The 26,115-nt window shown below is 40.1% G+C and overlaps 2 protein-coding genes across 10 annotated transcripts in view; both read right to left on the reverse strand.

Annotated features, from left to right (window-relative positions):
• Positions 1 to 543: 543 nt before the first annotated feature.
• On the reverse strand, positions 544 to 10,977 carry si:dkey-94l16.4 (transcription factor 20). 2 transcript variants are annotated; one of them, XM_026915323.3, is made up of 6 exons: positions 10,426 to 10,956; positions 5,922 to 8,473; positions 4,458 to 4,551; positions 3,918 to 3,967; positions 2,726 to 2,797; positions 544 to 2,595 (listed from the first exon to the last, which is right to left on the reverse strand). In XM_026915323.3, exons 2-5 carry the CDS (start codon positions 8,466 to 8,468, stop codon positions 2,750 to 2,752), a joined length of 2,739 nt encoding a protein of 912 aa, XP_026771124.2. In that variant the 5' UTR covers positions 8,469 to 8,473; positions 10,426 to 10,956; the 3' UTR covers positions 544 to 2,595; positions 2,726 to 2,749. The 2 variants fall into 2 exon arrangements, with proteins under 2 accessions (XP_026771124.2, XP_053094727.1); XM_053238752.1 differs by lacking the exons at positions 544 to 2,595; positions 2,726 to 2,797; positions 4,458 to 4,551 and having other exon boundaries at positions 10,426 to 10,977.
• Positions 10,978 to 11,999: 1,022 nt separating this feature from the next.
• mprip (myosin phosphatase Rho interacting protein) overlaps positions 12,000 to 26,115 on the reverse strand; it is a 39,077-nt gene continuing 24,961 nt past the window's right edge. For 4 of the 8 annotated variants that reach the window (XM_026915497.3, XM_026915496.3, XM_026915501.3 and 1 more), the window contains 10 exons: positions 25,445 to 25,582; positions 20,421 to 22,967; positions 18,149 to 18,296; positions 17,912 to 18,029; positions 17,300 to 17,459; positions 16,993 to 17,100; positions 16,386 to 16,472; positions 16,128 to 16,290; positions 15,900 to 15,985; positions 12,000 to 12,917 (listed from right to left, as the gene is read on the reverse strand). In XM_026915497.3, the coding sequence (XP_026771298.3) occupies positions 12,846 to 12,917; positions 15,900 to 15,985; positions 16,128 to 16,290; positions 16,386 to 16,472; positions 16,993 to 17,100; positions 17,300 to 17,459; positions 17,912 to 18,029; positions 18,149 to 18,296; positions 20,421 to 22,967; positions 25,445 to 25,582 (3,627 nt within the window). In that variant the 3' untranslated portion in view covers positions 12,000 to 12,845. Of the gene's footprint in view, positions 12,918 to 14,268; positions 14,290 to 15,899; positions 15,986 to 16,127; positions 16,291 to 16,385; positions 16,473 to 16,992; positions 17,101 to 17,299; positions 17,460 to 17,911; positions 18,030 to 18,148; positions 18,297 to 20,420; positions 22,968 to 25,444; positions 25,583 to 26,115 lie in introns of all 8 variants that reach the window. The other 4 variants (XM_026915500.3, XM_034309579.2, XM_026915502.3 and 1 more) reach the window with 4 other exon arrangements.

Here is a 26,115-nt window from a genome sequence, read left to right on the forward strand (position 1 = left end):
TGTTTTCTGTAACTACTGACAAACAATATACACTGGCTTTATGGTGACCCTCACGTGCTCAGACACACTGATGCCCAGCCACATCCTTTTGTCATTTTTTTTCTCCCCGGAAGATGAATTGGACACAATCAGTGAGTATTCACTCTGTTACCTACAAACCCCTGAACTTCTGTCCACTTCTGTCTTTGCAATACTACTGTCTTCCTGTAAGGTCAGATTTATTAAAAGTAAATCGACATGTGCATCTTCTGCCTGTGTTTTATATTACTGTATTTTGTCAATGTTTTTCTATACTTCTTGCTTCCTGTTCGCAACAGCTGTATTCTGAAACCTACTTACATCAGTAGCTCAGTGGTTAAGGTTCTGGCTGGAAGGTTGAAGTCAAATCCCTGAAACTCTGGCCTTTGAGCAAGGCTTCTAACCCTCAACTCCTCAGAGCACTTCATTCATGTTCTGCCTCACCTGAATAAATAAAAAAGATTCACGTAATGCTGTTAGGTTAGACCTATAATCTAGACACACTGAGAAACAGACAGTAAAACATGTATTTCTCTATTTTTTTTAAACAAATGACAGACACCCAAAAATTTATGACTGCAACATGTCTGTGTGAAATAAATCACATCTCTGCACTAAACTGAAAATAAAAAAGCATCGTAAATCAAGGTGCCAGAGCAGACATAAGACAGGAGTGCAGCAGTGTGTTAGAGAAAATAAAAGAAGCCAATTTATTATTTAGCGCTGACTGAGTGTTCTAGTAGTCAGTCCTGGATAAATAAATTTGGGAGTAAAAACATGACAAACAATGTAAGGCTCAACCCTGAGAATAGGATCTTAAAATACATGATACAAGAAACCAATGAGAAAAGAAATCAACACAACAAATGAGCACATTTTTGGTAATTTTCGGCATGGTTGTGTGGTAATATAAAGCTCAACACCTTTTTTGTGTTGGACAGAATGTCCTAAATCAAATTACATTACAGCAACAATTACAGAAATACAAACAGCACATAACTAAGAGAAGTATGGCACACAACACGGATCGAGTCAGGTGGTCATGATCAACACTGCAGGATTTCTCGTCTGTGGTCAAAAAGATGTGGTTGATAAACACGTTCCTGTACAAGTACAAACAGTTTCAACATTAATTCCATCCCCTTGATTTTCACAAATCACTCCGAAGACAAGTCTGATCTCGAGAAAAACGCTTTTGTGTTGATTTGTCGTAGCAATTCAGCAATGTGAAGAAAGGAAGAAAGTTCAGATCTGATAGTTACAGTGTCACTGAAGCAGATTTACAGTACATGATTGAGTTTTGAATGGGAACATCGCTACACATAATGTTGAATGAACTGGCATTGTTCCACATGTATCAATTTTATCAAAGCAGTACATTAATAATGGCAGGCCTTCTGAGCAAAGAAAAATGCTCCTTTAATTTATGACATTTTAATCAAGTTACTTAAATATTATGGTAAAATAACTGGCAATTACATTAACATACATCCAAGGTTAAGATTTCTGATATGTACCATTTAACAGTACACAGCTCACTGGTTATTAGTTGAATATACTAATGATGATAGTTGCATAGTACCAAAATGACGAATAGCATTATTGCTGGTACTATTTCATTACGTCTTTATTTTCAAGGAGTGCTGGGATCAGATAATTTGGGGCTTGAAGAATTCAGGACAATACTGTTGCCTCAGTGAGGGATACAGGCTTTAACATCTACATGATGAAAAGTTCCCTCATTTCAGACTTCTGGAAGAAACAGCATACACAAATGAATTCAGAAATATACAGGAAAGGCTGTGAGAATTACTCACATATGTTAAAAAAAAAATTAAGAATGAAAATGGGTGCAGATGAATGAGAATGACACAGGACAGCCGACTGCTGATGTTTTTCACGTTGATGACTGATCTGCTGATTTGAATTTGCTGCAATAGATTAGACATTTCACAAAGTCTATAAAAAATTCCACTGAGGAGCCAAGTCTTTTTTTTTTTTTTTTAAATTAACATGTACACTTGCAGCTCAAAAAACACTAAAGGCTTACAATTGAATTTAACCCAAATGTAATAAATAAATTCAGGATGATTACACTACAAAGTCCATGAATTCATTATACCGTTAGTAGATTGGCTTTGTGCTATGGTTAGATTTAGCAGATACGGCTTATGCGTTGAGCCCTATAAATGTGCAATTTATTCCAATGGTTTATGCTCTTTATTACTTTCAGAGCAAATCCTCCCAGAGAGAGAGTGAGAGAGAGAGAGAGAGAGAGAGAGTGAGAGAGAGTCTAGTTCTAGATTACATCCCACTGTCTTTAAGGATACTTCACTGAGGATCTTTTCAGACACTAGGCTTCATCTGTAAACAGCCGCAAGCATGCAAAAGCTGTGTTGACGTGTCTGAAATCAGTCGGTGCGGCTGACGTTTGGAAGAGAAGTTAGTGACAGTGAAACGGCAGGAGAAAGCATTAAGGTATGTGGTGTCTGAGTCCCAGAGAGGCTTTTCTGTCAGTTGCCCCTGGTCTCTGAGCATGGCAGACTAGTGGCTGAACCCGCAGACAACATTCTGGTTCTGCAGGAAGACACAAGTGTTAGATGTTATTAACCATATAATATGTTGGCACAAAAAACCTTCCAAAAATATATATATGATATTTATTGCTATATTGACTCTCTACAACTTATAGGTTGAAAACAGTAACCTTGTGCAGCATCTTCTTCCCCTGTCACCTGCTGTTCTGTTTGTTAGATGATACACCCTTGATGGATTTGTTCTGGGGAGAAAGTAAAAGAAAAAAAAAAAAGCTGAAAGTGCTATATACAAAAGGATAAAACTGGCTGTTTCCATGACAACCATGGCAGACTGTCTAATGGTCTGACTTTGAGGCTAAGATAAAGACAAACAGTGGAATATAGTATTAAGCTTTATTGGAAATGCAACAAAAGTGCAAATGCAAGAAAAGAGGTTTTACTTTACTTTTATCAGACATCCAACATGAAGCTTAATTCATTTTATAGATGCAGATTTCTAGACAGATAATTCATACTGGTCAGGCTGGGTCCAGAGCCTATCCCGGGAACACTAGGCACAGGGATACCTGTCCACTATGCACACACTCTTTCACACACTCATTCACACCTAGGGGCAATTTAACAAAGCCAATACACCTATTTGTAAATAACATCCAGCGAAGTGGTGCACCCAGAACTGGATCTTGCACCATGACAATGCACCTGCACGAACTGCACTGTCAACCAAGGAGTTTTTAACCAATAAACAATAAACCAAACAATATGGTTATCACTTCACATGCACCATATTCACCAGATCTCACTCCTTGTGACTTCTTTTTGTTTCCAAAATTAAAAATGAGACTGAAGGGGAAAAGATTCACCACTGTTGAAGAAATCCAGAAAAAAATGCAATAGACTAGACATGATGACAAAAGATGACTACAGGAAATGTTTCCAGGAATGGGAGAAACACTGGGACAAGTGTATTGCATCACAAGGAGAGTACTTTGAAGGGGATTAATGGAGAAATGCTGTAAATTTTATAACACTAATTTTTTTTTTAAACAGTTGGGAATTTTTAGGTCCCCCCTCGTATGGTGATTCACAGCACTGCCATGCAAAGGATTTGGCTAGTTTCTTTGCAGCGCAGAGCTAAAGCTCCAGCTGAAGGCAAGCTGTACAGCCTTGCTACTTTTCTGTAACAGGCAGCCCAGGAGTCATAAAGCACTTGAGGAGTTGGTGGGGGATGGAGAAGGATTATAAGGTCAATATTTTCATTACAACTGTAATTCACACTGCATGCTGCAGAGGGCTCTAAAAATGACAAACTGCTCCTTGAAATGGATGTCTATTCAAAGCAATAGAAATGAAAAACTCTACCTTGTGCTTTCTGCATTTCATTGAGAAGTTTTCCTCATATAAGACACAATCTGTGGAGAGAAAAGTGAACACTAATGAAACAGCCTGGCTGAGTAAATTAACGAGTTCAGAACTGCCAATAAAATATTGCTACACCAAGGCTAAAATGTCCTGATGGAATCAATATGGACTTGTGAGATGTACAGGTGCTGTCTAAACTTGGTAGCAAACATTCTTTTGATTTATTAGACAGGTTCCATAAATCTTTATCAACCCTATTTTAATTATTCTGTTCGTGTTCAGACACATTCCCTGAATTTCAACACCAGCCACCCCACCCTGTTGGACAGATTCTCATTTCTCTGTACCCTCAAGCTTGCACAAGTTTGCTCAGCAAACACAGCCAAAAGTGCAGCTGTTAACAGACGCAACACAGCCGTCTCAGCAGGCGGTGCATCACGGAGAGTTGCTCGGCATGTCTTTCAAGAAGACCTGTTAAATTGCACATGGAACAAAAGAGGGGAAACAGCTGTCTGTAATCATCGGTCAAAAGCCACTCACCTGACTGCATTGCACATATGTAGTGATACTTGTTAGGGCAGCCTTTGAAAAAGCAGCCCAATGTGGCTCCGAATTTATGGCAAGAGGAGCAAATCTGCAAAGATGTAAATAATAACGCTTGAACATGAAAACATAAGCTGCACAAACAGAAAAGATGAAAGGAATCAATGAGAGCCATTACTTCAGCTAACCACTGTTGAGTTTCCATCCATTAAGTGAATTTTCAAAAGGCCAGCAACAGAAACGGCACATCACTGCTATACCAATCGTCTGAAGATTACCTAATCAACAGTTAAATAAAGTCCCTGGCTCTGTTCAAAGTCCAACATTATGTATGTGATATATGAGGTAATATTGCAAACTATCACTGCTTGTCACGCTCAGCATCAGTGAGACAGTGCGCTTGTCTGGTCATGTGACCTCAGACTAAATTTCAACAGATATTCATTTATTAAAGGTGCAGTCAGTGATTTTGAGCAATGTTGGAAGTTTTCGTTACATTTCTGCAATAGAATTCCTGGTCAGTGGAAAAACAATGTGGATCACAAACATTCAACCAAACAGGACAAAAGGACAAAAAAAAAAAAAAAAAAAAAAACTCCCCATCTTTCACTAGCGCTGTGTCTCAAATCACTCCCTCACGATTTACTACTGACTGTTCTTAATAGGCCACTATATAGGGGACAAAAATAAAGGAAACACCAGACTGAATTTAGACAACACCTTCTAGTGAGTACACTAGTGAGTACACCAACAGTATCCATCCAGACAAATTTCAAGCTAAAGGAAATAGGTATTCTGGTCCTTAGTGCAGAAGTAATGTGCATCGCTTGTACACTGGATTTACAATGCACTGTGGGTAATGGTATAATAAACTACAGAGAGAATAAAGTGTCCACTGAGAATTCAGACAACCCTCATTCACTATGTAGCGAATAGGAAGCACATTCAGACACAACACAGGATACAGATGTTCTAGCCTAAGCAATTGTTTTGGGGGTGTGGCTTTGGAGGGAATTTGCTTGGAAATGTCCTACACCCACACAGGCTACCCAGTTTGACCAACTTTTTTTTGACAAACCATTTATCATAGTAGGATAAGTCTTTGGATATAACTACAGGCAGTAGCTAGTTGTCATAACTGAGAAAATCTTGATGTGGCTGTTAAAATCTTTAACATTACATAAATGAACGTGGCCAAGAACCACCTACTTCAACAGAAAATAATTTGATTGGTTTTACTTGACAAACCAAAGACTTATTTTTGTTACTCACCACTAAATGCTTCACATAAAGCCATTTATCACATCTATTTATTGATATAGCAGCTCTTCTACCTGAGCAATGATTTACCACTTTTTGTTGCTTATTTCCGACACTCCCGCTCTTTAAACTTTGTTTAATTACAATCTGCATAAAACAGGTGGATGGAAACCCTGCTCATATGGCGTGATATAAACGTACCGTCTCCTTTGCCATCTTAACAGCTCTCTCTAGCCCGTAAAGCTTCCCTCTCACGAGAAAGACCCCAGCCGACCATATGCCACAGTCCTCGTGCAGCCAGTACTCGCTGGCTTCTAAGGGCACTATGGGTGGGGTATACCAGTCTGTCATAGTGTCCATTCTGGATCTCTTAGCTGCAGGGCTGCAGGAAAGCTCACCATCACTGCTCCATGTTTGATAGGCCCCTAGAGCAGCTGCCTGCAGCTTGTGATGTGGCTTTCGAGTCTGACTGCTTGATGAATCCGATTCGCTGGAGTCATCCTCTCTCGGCTCCTGAGGATTAGTAGGCAGCCTTGCTTCAGGCCTGAAACCCTCAGGATAGTACGGTCCATGCAAATCACCCAGGTCCATAGCGTTAGCAGAGCCTCCGCAAAGGCAGCACACAAGAGCGTCCCAGCGTGTGCCCTCCATGGAGACGCGGCCATACTGCAGACATGGTGTAGTGGGTATTTTCCCTGACACAACTGGTGTAGGCTGCTTCCCTCGACTCAGCCTGGGACTCTCGTCAGGGTAGTTGATTACCGTACAGGTAGGATATGCTTTCAGTTCTACATGAACGAAAGGTGAGAAGGTTTCATCTCTCTTTTCCCTTTTCTCTTCTTTATAGCTGACGTATTTAAGCTTTATTTCCGGCTCCTGGGGGGAGAACATGGAAGACTGCCCCACTTTATGCGTTTTCCTTTTCTTTTTAGGGGTATGAACTTTTTTCGCTCTTGCTGAACTTTTGTTGCTCTTAGTTAAAGTCCGTTGCTTTAAAGGGCTTTTTGTACGTTTGGATGTAGGCAGTGCAGTCCTTTTTCCTACCCTTACTGGGGAATGGTTTGAAAAATTCTGTCGTTTCTTTGATTTCTTGACATATGCAATGGGTTTGTGTGACATCCCAGGGGATGGGTTAGCTAGTGAATGTTTTGAAACAGTTTCAGAACATGAGGTAGATATTTTGCTTGAATCAGCGACATCTGTTTCTTCTGACTCTTCCTGTAATTGAGCTGTCTTTTCATTAGTTTCAGTCCCAACCTTCGGAGGACATTCCTCCTCTAAAACGTTGTTGTCGTTGTTGCCAAATGACACATCTTGGCTAGATCCCAGATGAGTGGTCTCATCCGGCTGGGCGTCAGAACGCCGACTTTTTTTTGCAGAAGAGACATGACTAGATTTGTACCTGGAAGGGAAGATATTCTGAACAATGGCCTCTAACCTCATCCCTCTTCTAGATCTTGGGGGAAGTTCTTTTCTTACTAGTGTTTCCTTTTTGGCAAACAAACTTCTAGGCAAAGGCGTTTTCTTATGTGTCACATTATGCACATGTGTCTCCTCTTTCTGTACCTCCGATAATGCCCTGCTCTCTTCTGACTGTTCTGACCTGGATGTGTCAACAGCATTTTCTGTTAGTTCACTGCTAATGGTTGTACTTAATGCATCAGTGGCAGATGATGAATCTCTCTCTTCCACACTCGTGAGAAGATCAGATTCCACATTACTTAATTCATCTTGCCTAGTGTTAGTTTCTTCAGCAAGAGAGTTCTCTTCAATTTGGGATCCTGCAGTCTGGGGCAGAATGGAAACATCCTTTACTCCAATCAGTGAGGCAAAGGGGGGTGACACAGAATCATCCAGTGCACTTATAAACTCTTGATTTAGTGAAACAGCAAGACCTGCCGGCTCCTGATCATTCGGTAAAATAACTGGTTCATCAGTTCTGGAGATCAGGAAAAGTACTTCTGGGTTGCCGTTCTTGTGCTGATCCACTATGTTCTCAACATGGCCAGCTGGAAAGCTCCCGTCAAGAGATCCCGTGTTCCACAAGCTGCCGACGGCGCCGTTCTGAATTTCGTCCAGGTTGAGAGGAATCTTGCATTCAGCCGGGTTGTTCTGTTGTAAAGATCTGAGCGTCTCCAGAGCAAGGCTCTCAACATCTTGTATACCACTAATGTTGTGTGCCTGCTGAAGATAACAGAGACTTGCAACATTCTCCACAACCTGCGCTGGCGTGACAAAATCAAACGGACTGGCGCAGGCGGCTAAGCCAACAGGCACAGACACCTGCTGCAGGCAGTGTTGGTCCATTTCCACACAGAGCGGCGTTCCACCTGCATCGGTGACCAGCTGGCTGGCATCGTACGTAGTGGGGTGTAGAGAAAATGCCTTGCTTATTGGAACACTGTAAATCTGCGAATGCTGTGAGAGTGAGTCATGGGCAGAAAAGACGTGGGACCTGGTTACATATGAGAGCGTAACCGTTGTGTTGGAAAGCGCATTGTCTGGTTGGATCTGCTCACTGGGCTGCAGTGAAGGATCAGTCTCGTCTTCTGGAAGCACTGAACCATTGCTGGTCCCAGAAGTCAGATACCAGCCTGGCGGCTGGACAACATGCAAGGCCTCTATCGAGTTGGTTTTCAACAGACATTCTTCGCTGTTCTTCGACAGGTCAAAAACGCGAGGAAGGTTGCAGGCGGAGGAGAGTTCCTGAGGCTGTAAACCATCTGAGGTGTCAGAAGGCTGTTCCATATCAGCTGCAATGCAAGCACAAGATGTGGAAACAAATTATTAAACAAAATCTTTTAATAAAATGTATCAATTACCAAACAAAGCAGCCATTTAGAACTTGCAAATTGCCCCTTAGGCTTTTCACACTGCGCTTAACCCCAGGTTATCGTCGTTCTAAATCCCGCTTTTAACCCCAGGTAGAGGGATGTTTCACACTTGTAATTTAGAGGCTGGGTTAGCACTGCTTTTTACCTGGGGTTATGAAACCCTGCGCCGAAGCAGGGTTAACCCCGCATTGCGGTGCCAAACATGAACAGTGAGAAACAATGTGGTGTTACAATGTTACAGCAAGATGCTCAGCAACAGACACCCAATCAGAAACTGAACAGCACGTGTCTCTTTTCAGATGCTTTGTACAGTCACAAAAACCCTGTGTGTTGTGTAAACAGAAGCTGCAGCTTCTGAGGGGGTAAAAAAAAAGCGTTTACTAAAAACATGAAAGGAGCCTTCAAACAGGCAAGGTGGATTTACGTGGCGACATTTCTCACTGAGGCAAAAGTGCGAGACAAGCTGTTATTTAAACCAGTCGCACGCTGTATTTATCCAATCATGGTTGTTGACACCGCAAATAAGAAAGTTAACCCAGGGTTTAGGAATGTACAGTGTGAAAGGTCAGCTTATGAATACCCAGGATTAACTGTTAACCCTGGGTAAAGTATGAGCAGTATGAAACGTGAAGGAAAATAACCTAGGATTCTGTTTTCCCAGGGATTAGAATGACCCATTTCAAGTCTGAAAAGCCCTAATGTGTGTGCATCATGCCCTGTGAAAGACCGTTCAAGGTGTATTTCCGCCTCCCACCCAGTGTTCCCGGGACAGGTTCTGGATCCACCACGACCCTGATCGGGATAAAGAGGTTACTGAAGATGAAGAATGAATGAATGAGTAGTATTTAATGGAAAGTGAAGGAACTCTGTAGTAGCCTGCATTAAATTTGTACTGCTCACCCCATGTCCATCATCAGTAAGGGAGCACTGGGTTTTAGTTAGGACTGAGAAGCAAATAGAGTTTCTCAAATAGAGTAGTGGACTTGGGTACATAAATTTATCTTCTGAAGTGCATTAAAAGTTGATCTAATGATTTGGCTTTGAGGAAACAGCAGCTACAACATCTGGCTAGCTCTTCACCAACAGGCATGCCTGGAGGTATGGTAATTTAACTAAGACTATCTGTTTAGTCTTTAGAGAGGTACTGCATTTAAACAAACACAAATAACAAGACAAACACATCAAATGTGTGTTTGTTAAAGGTTTATACAAGATAGATGGTCAGATTTATTAAGCAGACTGTGTCACTTGACTCTATCCCATTGACAACACTGTGGAGCTAGCTTGCTAGATTAGCCAGCAGGCTACAGCTCAACGTGTTGGCCAGGTACATTAGTGTTATCATTTGGTCTTTTATCACTTTTTGAACATGGAACATTACAAAAAAAATCAACCAAGCAACTGTCAAACCTCAGAGATAAGAAACCCACTCGGTTAAATGAGCAGGCTAATGCTTTAAAGCTAGCTAGCTCGGCAGGGTTTCCGTGCTTAGCTAGGGTAGCTAGGTTATCAATGTTACCACACGACACTCACTCTAAAAGCTAATTACAAGCTATGAAAGTCACACATCTGCATACAACATCTGTGTGCTATTGTTTTTTTTTTTCCTGACACCTAACCTAGCGAGGCAAGCTAAGCTAATTCAGTTAGTGACGCTAGCTAGCTATCAGTAACAACTAGCTCGTTAGCGTTCTAAAGCACACAAACCTCTCAGAAATTTAATACAGCCTTTTTATTAAGCTAACTCATTCACATAAAGCTAATTAATACCGCTAAAGTGTACACACTAGGCATCCTCCTGGGCTAGCTGAAGCTAATGAGGCGTTAGCTATAGCTACAACAAAGAAGCGAGTGGCTACATTAAAACTTACCCACAAAGAGACGTTGGGTTAATACGCGGAATTATGCAACAAGCTAAACCCCATTCCGACACCAATTAACTGATGACTTTAACTGTAAAAACCTTTATAATAGTGTGCTGACTTTGCGCGACACAATGGCCAAGTGCTGTGTCCATAGTAAAGCTAAGCTAGCTTTGTCAAAGCTGTGCTAATATTCAAGCATTATTGTCAGTGATGAGGCCATTATGGAGCATTATGGGACATGTAGGAAGAGTCCACACTGTACACTGTTTATACACTGTTTATATACCGTTTATAGCTGCTGAACACCTTTAACATGTTTATTGTTTGTACTTTCTCTCTCTCTTCTCATGAATTATTTTATTTTGTCTTATTTACACAAGATAAATGTTCAGATTTGAGGACTGTAAATACACTACAGCATGGCTAATGCATCTGCAAGTGAAGGTTTCAGTTCAGTGTTGCCAAATCGTTTCAGGGGAAAGTAGCTAAGGGACGCTCAGGAAGTCGCCAGATGATGTCATGGATTCATTTGCATATCAGTATAATGGTCATGAGTATTTGCATATCAAAAACGCGTTATATGAAGAAGGAAGATTTTATTTTATAAATAGGATAGCGTTTTTCAAATATTTTAAGAATAAATCGTAATATTTCAAGGAAATAAGTCAATATTTCGAGAATAAGGTCATAATATTTCAAGAAAAAAAGTCAATACAAGGGAAAAAAGTAGCACTAATTTGAGAATAAATCTGTAATATTTCAAGAAAAAAAGTTAATATTACAAGGAAAAATTAGCAATAATGTGAGAATAAATTTGTAATATTTCAAGTGAAAAATTGTCAAGAAAAAAGTCACAATATTTCAAGAAAAGTCATAATATTTTGAGGAAAAAAACCTAACACTGACAGAATGGTGCAAATCGAAGCAATGAAAATCTTCTGGCAAATCAGCACCAAATAATTAGTATTAAAACTTTGAAACAACTGCAAGAAATTGCATTTATTTAGAAGAAATAACCAAACAAACCTGGAGGAAAGTGTTTCTTTTGTTTAAGGAGAAATCGCATATTTACAAAATACTTTGGTATAATTTCTCTCAAAAACGCAAAGTGAAGCAGTGGTAGTGCATAGCTGGGAACCAGACACAAAGGAAATGGTTATGGAAAAACTCACTTTTATTACTTATAATAAACTATAGTGAAGAAGAAAGTTTAAGGAAGAACAAATTAATGCACAGGTGGGACAAACAAGGGTGATCAGTTACTGGATGTTGAACAATAGGCTTGCAAACGTGCAACTCAATCATGCTTTACACACTGGTGGAGCAGAACGAACGTACACTCTCAACTCGTATAACCAGCAGCTGGGATGCGAGCTGGAGAGCCGTATCGAGTGCAGGACAGTCACTAACGTCTGCTCAGTCACTAGTGTCTGACTGAAATCGTGAGATGCACTGCTAGGCTCTTTTTTGAAATAAAGTCCCTAAAGGTGTCGGAAAATCTCTAGCGAGGAAGTCTCCAAGATGGCAGCACTGATCCAATCATGTGTAGTGTGTAGTCAACTATGACACAAAGGCAAAAATACAGGGTGCAAAAATATTTATTGCTAATAAACCTGCTGTCAGTCGGTGTACATTTGTGGTATATTTACAATAGCAACGTATAGAGGAATGGAAATGTGAGCCAAAAAACAAACATGACATTTAAATAAATACAAGAGACTGTGACTGAACATCACTACAGACATTATCAGCTCGAAGGGCAAGACAGGGGGAAAAAAAAAAAAAGAAAAAAATACTCCCAATCAGTGGATTGACCATCATGATTACACAAAGAAACCCCCTATATAAATCTGTTTATATATTTTACACTAGGAAAAAAGCCCTCCAGATACAAACACCATGCCTTTAACTGGCCAACATTCAGTAATCTCCATGTACAAACCAACACTTCCGGGTATCAAGTAGTGTTTCTTTTTCACTTTGCCAGCCGTCCGATTTCGTCAGAATCAACAGGAAGCTGGAGGGAATGTGCATAACCACATCTAGCATAATAAGCACGTCTGCAGGTATGATTGTTTCTACTCTTTATTAAGTAAGTGTAATTCGAGTCATTACATATTTATCCATCCTTTGGCTATTCACACATACTAGAGTTAAAACAGTAGCTGACACAGTCATGTTTAGTGTATGAATGATAGATGCTTCATTAAAAACAACTATTTACATTAAGACATGATAAAAAAAAAAAAAATGTCACAGTAACTGAAGTGCACAAAATGCAGACTAGAGACATAAAATTCAAACTTCATACCATGTTTATAATATGCTGTGTGCCGTGACCAGTGTGTTTCTAAGTGATTAATTACTGGGATAAAATATGGTGGACCTCTATAACATGCAGCAAAGCCAGGCTGAGGCGTCAAGTTTCAGAACTCCTTCGTGTCCTTGTTATCAAACAAGTGGAGTCTTTGCTCAGCTGTCAAGCCTTCCTTAAGACTCTGAGAAGAGAACAGAGACAGGACAAGGAACGGTCATTTCCATAAATAATACTGATACGTGAACACTAAACGTGATCTCAGTGACATGCTGAAATCTTAGTGACATGCTTCTGTGATGAGTGAACTGTAACATCCCAGTTAAAAGCTGCTTCCTGACATATACACTCTTACACCACAGCGCTGCAGAATTCTCAAACCTAACTGGTCATAAGGTGTTGATTATTTTTATTACTTTAATAGCAGCATTGACAATAGTGCAAGCTGTAACTCAAATAACAGGTTTATATCAATGCACTCATTTGAATATGTTATGGTTTCTATAGTAACCGCTTGTGCACAGGGACTTGTATAGGAGACATTCCACATAATCTAAGATGAATAATAAGTGAAAAAAATGTTATTTACCAAAGACGATCATTGATATGGTTATATTTTCTGAAAGGAGATTTATGACATTTATGGAAAAAGCCTCCTGTATACTTGCTTTTTAACAGTTCATACGTGTTCAAGGCCCTACCCAGTATTAGTATAGTGTTCCTAATAAATTGTTCGGTTAGTGAATATTTAATTGTATCGTAGTAGTGCTACTAACTTGACTGGTTTTTATGTGCAAACCATAAGTCAATCATCTCCAGTCACCAAACACTACACAACTGCCAATATTAAACAAAGACTAAATGTGGCAACTAAATTTTCAATGAACAAGAGACCAGATGTTATGAATACGTTGATTTATATATATTTTTGTCTTTACATTATCTTTTTCTCGCCAGGTAGATATTAGATTTGGCAGGTGGGGAAATTTCCGACCCTGTAGAAATCAGCTCCAGCTCTTCTCATACTCTGCATGCCTCTCAGTGCAGAGTTTAATATATAAACTCTGCACTGAGAGGAATGAGTAATGAAAAAAGAAAAAAAAAAAAACTCTTTTCCATATCGCTATACAGTCATTTTCCATATTAGAGTAAAACTGATGCATGAAATTTCAGTTCCACAGGGCAAAGTTTCAGTTCCTCTGTGCTTAGGAGGTGAGTGTGTCGTTGGAGGGAAACACCCTTCTTTCAGCGCACATGAATGGACAGTGTGTAACATGTGTTTGTCTATTCCCAAGTCATGTGTAACAATAGTGTGTACATGTGTAACAATAGTGTTTGTCTATTCCCAAGTCATTCATCTAACATTAGCAGTGAATAGGTGTCCGTCTTTAAGTCTTTAACTATTCCACAGCAAGTCACAATTCACAAACAGGGTGAGGGGAAGGGGAAGAAAAAAAAAAACCCAAAACAACACACAAACAGATCGACCACACCACTGTGTTAGAGGAAGGAAAGTTCAAAAGCACACTTCTCACCATTACTTACCAGGCTTTCTCCTGTAGGGAGCAACACAGAAATAAACTAGATCACTAAAATGGAATATTACAAGGTGTATGAAACTGTACTACAAAATAAAAAAAAAATTGACAAGACAATAATAAGGTATAAAAATTCCAAAGAAGAATGTGCTTTATTTCATTAACCTGGATGGCATGATTAGGTTTAGTCTATCCTTAAGGGTTTCCTCCTACATCCCAAAATCATGCAGGTTGGTGGACTGGTGAAACTAAACCATAGGTAATGATGAGTGCATGAATGAGTGTGTGCATGGTGCCCTGAGATGAACTGGCATCCTATTCAGCATGTATCCACCATGACCCTGTCCAGGATAAAGTGCATACTGAAGATAAATGAATGAACTTTAGTCACTGTGCCTACTGAAATATTTGCCAGTAGCTGCCCCAATACTAAATCCTCTTTCAAAGTTTGTCATCTTGATCTAAACTAGAAATCAACTCAGCCTGCTTAGCACTTTTTTTTTTTTTTTTTTTAAACATGCCACTAAGCATGATAGGATGTGAACTGTATTGATTAGTACTTCTTTGAAAGTACACTATATGGCCAAAAGTTTTTGAACATCCCATTCCAGATTTAGTCCCCTTTTGCTGTTAAAATAACCTCCACACTTCTGGGAAGGTTTTCCACTAGATTTTGGAGTGTGGCTGTGGGGATTTGTGCTCATTCAGCCACAAGAGCATTAGTGAGGTCAGACACTGGTGATGGGCGAGAAGGCCTGGGGCGCAGTCTGCGTTCCACTTCATCCCGAAGGTTGCCATTGCAAACCTTGGCAAACCATTGCTGCGTCTCAATTCACCTACTATCCGTACCAAATATATAGAGATTATAATTAGTGTGTTCCAAATCATAGTATATTGAAATGAGTAACCCAAAAGTACCTGGATGGTCTACTATTTCTGGTAGATTTTCCAAGTGTGGATCTGTAGACAATTTTTCCAGCTAATATTGCCCACAACTGCTTGCGTGAGGGAGGAGTTTTGTGAGGGGTTTGCTTTGCCGAATTCAAGGATGCATTTTAGGAATAAGGAATGAAGAAAAGCTGAAATGCTATGAGGTGTTTGTTTAAGGTGACAGTGTGCGTAACCAGGCAACGACATTCTCTTCTGTTACACAACGTGTTATTATGTCCCAGTACTTGCATACTCTCTTGCTACACACTCAAAAGAATGTACTTTTTCTTCACAAAAAGAGTACATACTCTTAGTGCATAGCATAAGTAGGTGAACTGAGACACAGTACATGTCTTTATGGACCTCACTTTGTGCACAGGGGCATTGTCATGCTGGAACAGGTTTGGGTCTCTTAGTTCCAGTGCAGGAAATTCTTAAAGCTACAGCATACAAAGACATCCTATACAATTGTGTGCTTCCAACTTTGTGGCAACAGTTTGGCGAAGAACCACATATGGATGTGATGGTCAGGTGTCCACCAACTTTTGGCTATATAATCATATAATAATATATAATAATATTGTTCAGTATTGCTTTGGAAGTATCTGCACTGGTCATGGTGGAATTAAATTGGGAATACTAAAATTAAGGGAGACAGATTTTCTACCCAAGCAACATTTCTGGTTCAAGATCTGTACCTTTGACCTCATGGTACGCTCAGAGCGTTTTGCAGCCGCGGCAGCCATCTTCAGAATGTCTGGGTTGCTCTTTGATTTCATGATATCTGAAAAGGCATACAAGCTCACTAAATCACTAAACAGAAATAACAGAAAATAGCATTCTGTATAATAATCATTCTGGAGTGCTGTTTATGGATCTGTTGACTGGGAGACTCGTTATCCAGATTATACACTCGGACGTCTTACCGTATCCTCCCCGCTGCACCTCCTCTGGCGTGGGCTCTCCCAATGCCTCATGGGCTAACTGTAACTGCTCCCGTAGCCGTCCAAGATCTCTCTCGGCCTTGGCCTTCACAATGCTCAGCTCTGTGTAGATGTCCTTGTACTTATCTGTTGCATACTTTTTATCCTAGAGTGCCGAAATCGAATAAGTTCAGCATTCCACTGCTGTGTGTTCATTCAACTGAATTAATTAGAAATTTTAGTTGATGATTAAATACATACTCTTTGGGCGGCTTGTAGTTCATCTTTTAATGAGTTGATCTCTTGCTTCAGATACTGCACTTCTGATTCCTTCACCCTCAGCATGACCTACAAGCAAGCTTATAGATTACTTATTGTACAAGTAGTATTTTATTTTACTTCACTTTGTCAAGTAATTCGATTCACTGCCTGGAAAACATATCCACTGTACACCCTTACTTATTATTTAGCAACATAATTTGCTTCATCTTAGTTTGTGCTAGCAAGCCTATGAGGTATTTAAGGTTAAGTTCATGCTCAACTAGTGGTAACAAAATAGAACAGAGCATGTAATTTCACTCAGTTTGCAGCATTTTGCTATAGTAGTTCTCCTGGAGTACCCCTGCCCTGCATGTTAATTAACTAATTAATTTTAGTTGATTAATTTTAGTTAGTTTATTAGTTGGATCCCATATATGAAGTAGGGAAAATAACAAAAGATTCAGGACCCAGATACTCCAGGAGCAGAATTAGGAGAGCAAACAAGGTTCATCTAACAGCCTGGACAATACAGTAGGTTTTAAACATGCAGAAGAATTTTATACACAAGATTGTGTTTGTGTGGAGAGGATGGGGGATGAACACACACCTCTAGTTCGTATAGCTCCTTTCCCTGAATGACTGTACCAGATTCGCCTTCCTCACTGGTCATTGATCTCATTTTTGTTATCTCAGCAGCCAGACGATTATTCAGCTCCTTTTAAAACCGCACAAAATACAAGTGTCAATGTACAGACCCAAAAGCTTTAAAAGAAAAAAAGAAAAAAAAAAAAAAAAAGAGAGAGAGAGAGAGAAAAAACGTGAAGCTCCTGGCTCCCAAGTGGTTTCTATGATCGTGCTGTCTTGCATTAAACCTCTTTGTATTTGCGATGAGCGTGTTGTGTGCTCCTGCTTACCTGGTTGTGCGCATTAAGCTCCTGGTTCTCTCTCTGGCACTGACGCAGGGCCTGTCTTTCAGCCTCCAGCGCCTGTGCCAGGTGAGCGTTCTCCAGACATTTCTGTGAGTACTGCTCTGACAGCACTTCGATTTCCCTCTGAAATGACAGCAGCTCCTCCCTACCAAACACACACAAAAAACTCGTGTCATCCAACTGCTTTTCCATTTTACTCTTTCATCCTGCGTTAAAACTAAAAATACAATTCATGCCAGTAACGGGTTTGTGAGAAGATCATGGCCGAGTTGATGAATAAAAAGGCAGGTGAATGATAAAGCTGTGTTATACCGGTGTTAGCAAGTTCACCACCCTCTTAACCCCACAGCTCTATTATACATTTGACAGCCAGGTTGAGTCACACAATCGGGCTTTGAGCAATCATGTTAAATGCTTCATTCAATTCCTTTAGTACACAAAAGGAAGTGGTACATAACTGCTAACACCATCTCATTAGAGGAGATAATCCCCGTTTCATTTGTGATGCAGAGGACTGGATCAGGTTGAGAATGAGGACCTGCACAGAAGACTATACGACTGCATGAAACCTAAATGACATTTCAGTAAACTACTTACTCGTGTTGTCTGCGAATTTCCTCAATGTCTGCATTTTCGGCGTTACTGTGGGCTTTACGCGCTTTGTCCAATTCTTTCTCCAGCTCAGTCCGATGTGCATTCTTCATAGCTTCAATAGCTTCAACAAAAAAAAAGATAAACAGACACGTTTACACAAAGCCACAGCACTCAGATAGTTATATAAACTTCACTTTCTTGAGTTACGATGCTCGTATACCAGTACTTATCATGACTCACCAGCAATGGTGGCTGCTGTCTCCTCAGCCAACAGTCTCTCCTTCTCCTCCTGCAGGTTCTCCAGTTCCCGCTGGTGTTTCCTCTGCAGCTCGTCTATTACCTTCTGATGCGACTCCTCCATGGCAGCAAAGCCTCTCTCACATGTAGCCTGTACGGTGATCAACGAATCAGGTGATAGGGGGCACCATTTAGTGGATTGTTTCAATAGATTTTGTAACTGAATGCTGCCTTTTACAAGGACAAGCACGCTCACACACGCCCGCACACACACAGCAGAGAGAGGTTTCCACAAAAAGCTAGAAATTAATATACTACACTGAACACAGACAGCACATAGAAGCCAGATAGAGACTTGGTATAGGTTTTGTAGTTCTCACTAAATTAGAATAATTATTCCAGACTGCCCTTCTGTCCAAATTACATCCTATTGCCAATGGTACTTTTCGAACATAACTCACGTTTTTCTTTGTCTAATAGCGTCATTATAATTTGAGAGCATTTTTAATGAGCTTTTCCTTCTACTTCATCTATAATGGAAAGCAGGCCATGACTTAAAAATGTAAACAGCAAACCACACTGTGCTAAAAGAGCAGCACTGCTGCCCATCTGGGGAACGAATGAACAATTAAACATCTGCAAACAATGAAAGGATATCTATAGGAAGATGTGTTTTCATAAGCACGCCTTCAGAGCAAACCGTTATTACAATTACAGTGCAAGTTTCCACATGAGGAGATTTGAAATCCCTACCAAACGCGTCGGGCCAAACTTACTTCCGACGCCTACTGAATGGCACTAATCTTGGAAATCAGTCATCGAAGCTGTCCAACTCTCTGCAGGCCTGATCGGATGAGTATACAAGGCGTTTGTTTTCATATGGCTAAGTCCCAGGGATAGAGCCCTGTCTCATGAACCTCTGCTTTAAAGGCAGCCAGCTCCCACTGTGAGCAGAGCAGCTTCCTGTCCCCACATCACAGCCACACCTGCACTTGTTTATTCACCCGTTCCCTTTGGTGGAAAATCCAATTTCCTCTTTTGTCAGGAATATCATCCAACATGAGGTCATGAGCAATACACAAACAGGAGGTTTAATATCTTGCATTTAATTTAACTTGCAATCACAGCCATAATTAAATATTCTGTATCTAGCACTACATACAAAGATAAACACTTTTCACTTAAGCGTAACTGTAGCTAACAGCATGGAAAAATCTCTAAGGATGCCAAAACTAGGCAAGTTTGGAAAAAGTAGAGGCCTACTAATTGCTCCACTCCTCAGTGACTACAAAAGGCTTCATAAATATTCATTTCAACATTTCATTAATTTGCAAAATAAACAATAATATCCAAAGACTCACTGATCAAGTAGATAATTTTTTTTTAGCTACCCCAGACAACAACCCTGAGCAAGTTTTTTTTTTTTTTTAGAGCAATGTCTAAAATCTTTATTACAGCATTCAAAATGTTCTCTGTGTACCAAATAATGGTTCAAATTGTGTTTGAAAGTCACCACGCAGACATACTGTACGTGAGCCAGGCAATTACTCGTACATCAACTCAAGTTAGAGTTCAATTTTTACATATAGATAAATACACTGAAATCAGCCTGAACTGACAAACATTGTGAGATGGCTTACTACACAACTTCAGCCATTAAAGACAGGCTGTTTTTTTAGACTATTAGAAAGAACTAGAGCAACAAGGAAAAATGTTAAATCCAGCATACGAAATCAAAAGTCATGTGACCTGCACGCAGCCTGACATGGACATAATGCAAGTTGCACAGCATTCCTCTTCTAATCTTTAATCTAATGAAGCCAACAGGTTACTTATATTTTGTCCTCCACTGCAGGCTTTATAAGATTTTAAAAATACAAATGAGGCTGGTGCATTTTTATCCTATGCTCCTTTTAGATTGAACTGAGTGGCTGAGAAGCACCACGCAAGTGCTTAAGTCAAGAAGCATGCCATACTTTCTTTTTTTTTTTGAGGAACTCTTTTTTTTTTTTTTCCTTTTTCTATTTTATTAAGTCAAACTTTCTATGTGCTATCGAATGGGTTCCTCTACACACAGCCAACATCAAAAGCTACAAGCATGCCTAAGGATAACGACCATGCAAGGCTAGAGATGAATTATAAAGGTAAAGCAGAAAAGGATGGTAGGATTAGTAAGTGGAGAGGATGGGGGGAAAAAGGGGCAAGTCGGAAGTTGCCACAAGGGTACACAAGCCATCACGGAGGGAAAAAATAAAAGTACAAGGAAGACCACGACCTTCAGGTTTTCCAGGTCTTTCTCGTATTTCAGACGAAGTAATGTTGCGTCTTCCTCTCGACCTCGCCGCTTCGTCTCTTCTGTCACTTGCGCCACTAGCTTCTGGATGCGCTGTTTGAGGGAAGCTGCGTTTAGCTGGCCATCATCTGTAAAGTCTGCTCCAAGAGACCCCAGCACATCATTAAGCTCAGCCAATTCCTGGTTAAAATGCTCCACCAACATGTTGCGCTCCACCTCATGCTTCTTCTTTAGATTCTCCATGCAGATCGTCAAAGAGTCGATCTCTTTTACATTCTCCTCGGATCTCAGTCTTAGTGTCTCCTCACTCTTGGACACTTCCTCATTCAGCTTAGCCGCTTCTCGCTCATAGGCCTCCCTCACTTCTCGAAGCTCCTTCTTGTGTTTTGCCACCATGTCTTGTAACTGAATCGCCTTGTCCAGAGAATCAATTGGTTCACCATCTATGTGGATGCGCGTCACTGGCTTGGAGTCATCAAAGATAGGGTTCTGGGGGCTTGACGTTTGGGTCGACATTTGGTCCAGCTTTAATTTAAGCTCCAGGTTTTGCTCTTTTAAATGAGAACAAGCAACACAAGCAGCTGTGGTTGCTTCAACGTCCGAGTGTATTTCATTCTCCATTTGCAGTCTTTGCCGTATTAGAAGATATGTGCGAGTTACATCCAATATGGCATCTTGAATACACCGAGACCACTGTGTTTGAGGTACATAGCTAGACAGCGTAAAAGCCAAAGACTTGAGCTGTTCATTTTCAGGTTCATTAATGGTTGAAGCAATCTGATTCAACAGGGTTACTTTGCTTTCTACGGTTTCAACAAGCTGTTTCATAATGACGTCATTAATCTTCTTGTCTACTACATCTGTATCGGTCGGCATCTCTGCATGTTCATTGTTTACTGGGCTCTCAATGTTTCTGATCATGGAAAATAGGATTTTATTTTCCACTAACATTTGTTCTACTATATTTTTGACAACAAACACTTGCTCACAGTCTCCTTTACCTACTTGACTATTCTCAATGCCATTTAAAACTCTACCCAAAATCTCACGCTCAAACAATGCCATCAACCTTCCAGTCAAATTCCTTCCCACATTACCTTCCTCAAAGCCAATGCTCGATCCATCACATTCAATCTCACCTGACTTCATCAACATGGCTAGTACTTGATTAAGAGCATTAGACCTCCTCTTGAAATCTTCCAACACTTCCTCCATCACACCTTCACCACTCCGTATCAACTCTTGGCACTTACTGTCTACTCTGCATTCGTTATCTGACTCCACCTTCTCCACAGCTCTCTCTTTCAACATTCTAATGTCTTCTTTTGCCTCTAAAAGTGCTTGGTTAAAGGTCTGTTCAGCTTCTTGCTTTTTCGTCTGGAGTTCCATGTTCTGTGCTTGAAGCTCTCTGCAGATTTGTTCAAAAGATTGAAGCGACTTTTCCTTTTCAGAAAGCTTGGACTCAATGATCTCTATATGATGTCTGAGGTGCTCTTTCTCCAATTCAGATGATGCGTCACCTTTTTCATTTTCGGGCACCTGAAATCCGAGACCTTTCAGAGTAGCCTCTTTGAGCTGCAGCTTCTTTTCTGTATCTTTCAAACTATTCCCAAGTACCTCCAACTTGATGAGTGCCTCTTCAAGCTTCTGAGACTTGTCAAAAAGTTCCTGCTCATACAAAATCTTAAAAGCTTCTTTGTCTCCTGGCTCAGTCACATCCTGATTTACTCTGCTTTGCTGATACTGTTGCCCACTTTGAAGTCTTTGAAGCTCTGCTTTTAGTCTGTCTATTTCTCGGTCTGCCTCTCTCAGCTGGTTGACTATTTCCTGATAACGCTGGTTTAGTGCTTCATTTTCACTCGTTAGCAGTTCAACCCTTTGAGATAGACCACGGTTTGTCATGGTTTGTGCCGAGTCATCCTGTTGACATGGAGATATACAGGGTGTTTTCTGGACCCTTCCTAACATGTCCTCCATTGTGATAAGCCGAGCCTCGTAATCCCGAATGCTGTCCCCAGCCTTGGCCAAACTCTTCCTCATTGTCTCATTCTCCATTTCCTGCTGATTTTTAAGACTTTCCAAAAGTTTTTGACATTTCGTTATGTCGCTTGATCTATCATGTTCATTTGTGTCTTGAGGGAAATCACACAGTACTGAATCTGTGTGACAGTGCAGCAGTTTTGTTAACTCTTTAACTGACAACGGTTTACTACAACCTATCAAGTCCTCAAGCTCTCTGATCTTGCCCTCATTATCCAGAAGCACAAAGGTGACAGATTTTGTAACAAGACTAGAAGAAAGGATCTCTGAAGTGGATGATTTTTTGGTGTCAGAAAGATAAGGTTCCTTGGTGCATAAGTGTGAAAGTGAAAGGCCAAGCTGTGCCTGCATGTTGCGCTTTTTCAATTCTTGCAGCTGAAGAAGCTCTTTGGTTTCCTGGTACTTCTTTGTTAAGCTCTGAGCTTGAGAACTAACCAGTTCTGGCTTCTTCATCTGGGGCTTTGTCTCAAGACTCAATGGTGACTCCAGCTTGGAAAAGGGGACCAGACAGTTGGTTAAAATTTAGCAGAGGTGATTACGGATAATTTAATTTGTTGATCATATCAATAAATCTCTGATCTCTGAAGATCTGAAGTATATTTACATTAAATTACAATATCCTTGCCCAGTTATTAAGGTTAAAGTAAGAATGAACATGTCTAGTTTCATTCATTTAATGATGCAAATTAGCGTGCTGGAAAAAGAGGTTTAATGGCTATGGTTAGTAAATCACGATAGGGCATGCACATTAAATGGTTAGAGCTAATTCATGGAGTAAGTACTGCGAAATTAGTGCTAGTGTTTTAATTTGAAACAGACTGCACACCATTACTACAAGCATGTTGTTCTGAACTCTTGAAAAAAAAAATCCCTGCTGACTATTAGAATAAATAACCTAAAGGATTTCATTTTATAGACCAGTTTTACAACACAAGACAGAACAAGCTGTGCCTGATCATACTTCCTGTACATAAAGGTCTGAGAAGGGAAAATGGTCCAAATTTAAATATGCCACGATTAAATACAAAGCAGCCCATCACATACCATCTCTAACCATCCCTGTTCATCCAGAAGCTACAAGTGGAAACAAGTCGTATTCACGCACTTAGAAAAATCAAAAGCTGCATCAAAAGTACATAAAATATTCGTATTTGAATTTCTCTAATTCTCTATGGATTCGATTAGAAGACGTAACTAAAGCCAAATTACTTTGGTATGGTTACTTCTAAACTTGTTACCGAAACACAATATCTTGACTCTCAATTACAAGAAAAGCAGCCATCGAGCTTCAAAAACTGACAAACACAAACACAGACAAACACACAATGCAATTTTTTTTAGCCTATAAACCATTTGGAAACAGGTTTTAAATTGATGAATGAATATTTAAACATGGACATGAATGTCATGCGTTTTTTTTTTTCCCCAAGCACGTCACATGCTATTATTTACTGCATACAACACTGTAGCAGCAGAGATACACTCATTGGCTACTTTAATAGGAACACCAATTCGACAATCGAGAGCAAAATGTATAAAATCATACAGATTCCAGTCAAGAGCTTCACTTAATTTTGATATTAAATACCAAAATGGAGGTGGAAAAATGTTCTGTCGGTGACTTTGATTGGGTTGTTGGTGCCAGACAGGCTGGTTTGAGTATTTCAGAAATTCCTGGCTTTTTCCACACACAGTCTCTAGAATTTACCCAGAGTGGTGTGAAAAAAACAAAAACATCCAGTGAGCAACAGTTCTGCAAGCGGAAACACCTAGTGGATGAGTGCGGTCAGACGACAATGACTAGAGTGGTTCGAGCTGACAGCCAGGCTATGGTAACTCAACCAACCACTCTTTACAGCAGTGATAAGCAGAAAAGCATCTCAGAATGCACAACATGTTAAACCTTGAGGTGGATGGGCGACAAGAAGACCACATCAGGTTGCACTCCTGTCAGCCAAGAACAGAAATCTGAGACTGCAAGATTACAGAATCTGGATAGTTGAACATTGGGATAAACACTGCCTGGTCTTTTTCCAATCTTAAACTGTCCAGTTTCAGTCAGTCTGGCCATTCTCCTCTGTCCTCTCTCATCAGCAAGGTTTCTACCTGCTAACTGGATGTTTTTTTGTTTGTTTTCCCCCACACCATTCTGTGTAAACTCTAGAGACTGCTGTGCATGAAAATCATAGATGATCAGCAGTTTCTGAAAAATTTCAACGAGCCCAGCTGGCACCAACAATCATGCCACAGTCAAAGTCAATGTGCTCACATTTCCTCCCCCCCTCTGATGTTCACTGTGAATATTATCTGAAGATTTTGACCTGTAATTGCACGATTTTATGCATTGCACTGCTGCCACATGATTGGCTGCCTGGATAATGGCATGAATGAGCAGGTGTATAAGTGCTCCTAATAAAGTGGTCACAAGTGTATAGAGCACAATTTAAATAGATTTTTCTAATTTCTTATTTGTCTAAAATTTGACATAAGAAGTAACTAGTACCATTATGAATGGTAATGAGCAAAATTAACTATTAATATTGGACTCTCTTAGCACCTTTGAGTGTAAATACATCTAAATAATACATTAAAGCCATGATATATGGGCAGCTTTTTGAGGAGATGTAATGGATAATGTCGCATGCAACATTAAAATTAATGAAAAAATTAAAGCTGTCATTACATCTAAAATGACAGAAGAAGACAAAGGCAGAAGCAAAGGGGGAGGGGGGGGGGAGGGAGAGAGAATTGGTTCATTTACATGCAAAAGGCTCTGAACATGCAAGGCACTTTTTTGGCAGCTTTGGAGTTGATAAAAAATAAAAAAAATAGGAGTTTGGGGGGGTTTTTTGCTTCTCAAACCAAGACATGCAAAGTCTGTTTAATGGAAATAAAGGCACTCTTTGCCTGCATAAATCATTATGACTATCCTAAAAAGCACACATGTTGAAAGAAATTGACCTTACCGGTGAGATGTACCCAGCGCGGACCTGATGCTCTCGATCCAGAGCAGCTTTGAGCTGATTCTCTAGCTCCTGCTTGTGCTGGTTAGAATCTGCCAGCTGCTGGTGGCACGTCTCTAACTGTGCTTTCAGATCTTCTACCTGCAAATTTAGTAATATTTAACTAAATATTATAATCTGATGAAGGCAAGTGAGCGAGCATTTTTTACTCCATTTCTTAGTGTCATAGGTCAGATACAGTTTATGCTTAGAAATAAAACATGCATCTTTAGAACTTGTAAGATTGTCACTTTTCAGTGATTTACAATTTTATCCAAAGCAAATTACAATGGAGCTGAAGGTTAAAGCTCCAACAGTTCCCGGTTCCCGGCACCAGGACTGAACTCACAACTTTCCAATTAGCAGTCAAGACCCTAATCGCTGACCCACCACAGCTCACAGTTGTTTGGTAAACAGTTTGTGAATTTGAGTTGAAAAAGACACGAATCATAAGTGCTGTCCTCAAAATTCATTCTTTACACTTAGTATCACATCTCAGTTTTTATTTCCTATGAGAGAAAATCACATTGAACACATGAGATGCTCAACTGTATCTTTTAATTTGAACAGATCTTAAACATTATAGTTGATAGTTTTCCAAAACACACTCTGATATAACCAACTCTACTCAAATC

The sequence above is a fragment of the Pangasianodon hypophthalmus genome, chromosome 12 (assembly GCF_027358585.1).
Source record: "Pangasianodon hypophthalmus isolate fPanHyp1 chromosome 12, fPanHyp1.pri, whole genome shotgun sequence".
NCBI lineage: Eukaryota > Metazoa > Chordata > Actinopteri > Siluriformes > Pangasiidae > Pangasianodon > Pangasianodon hypophthalmus.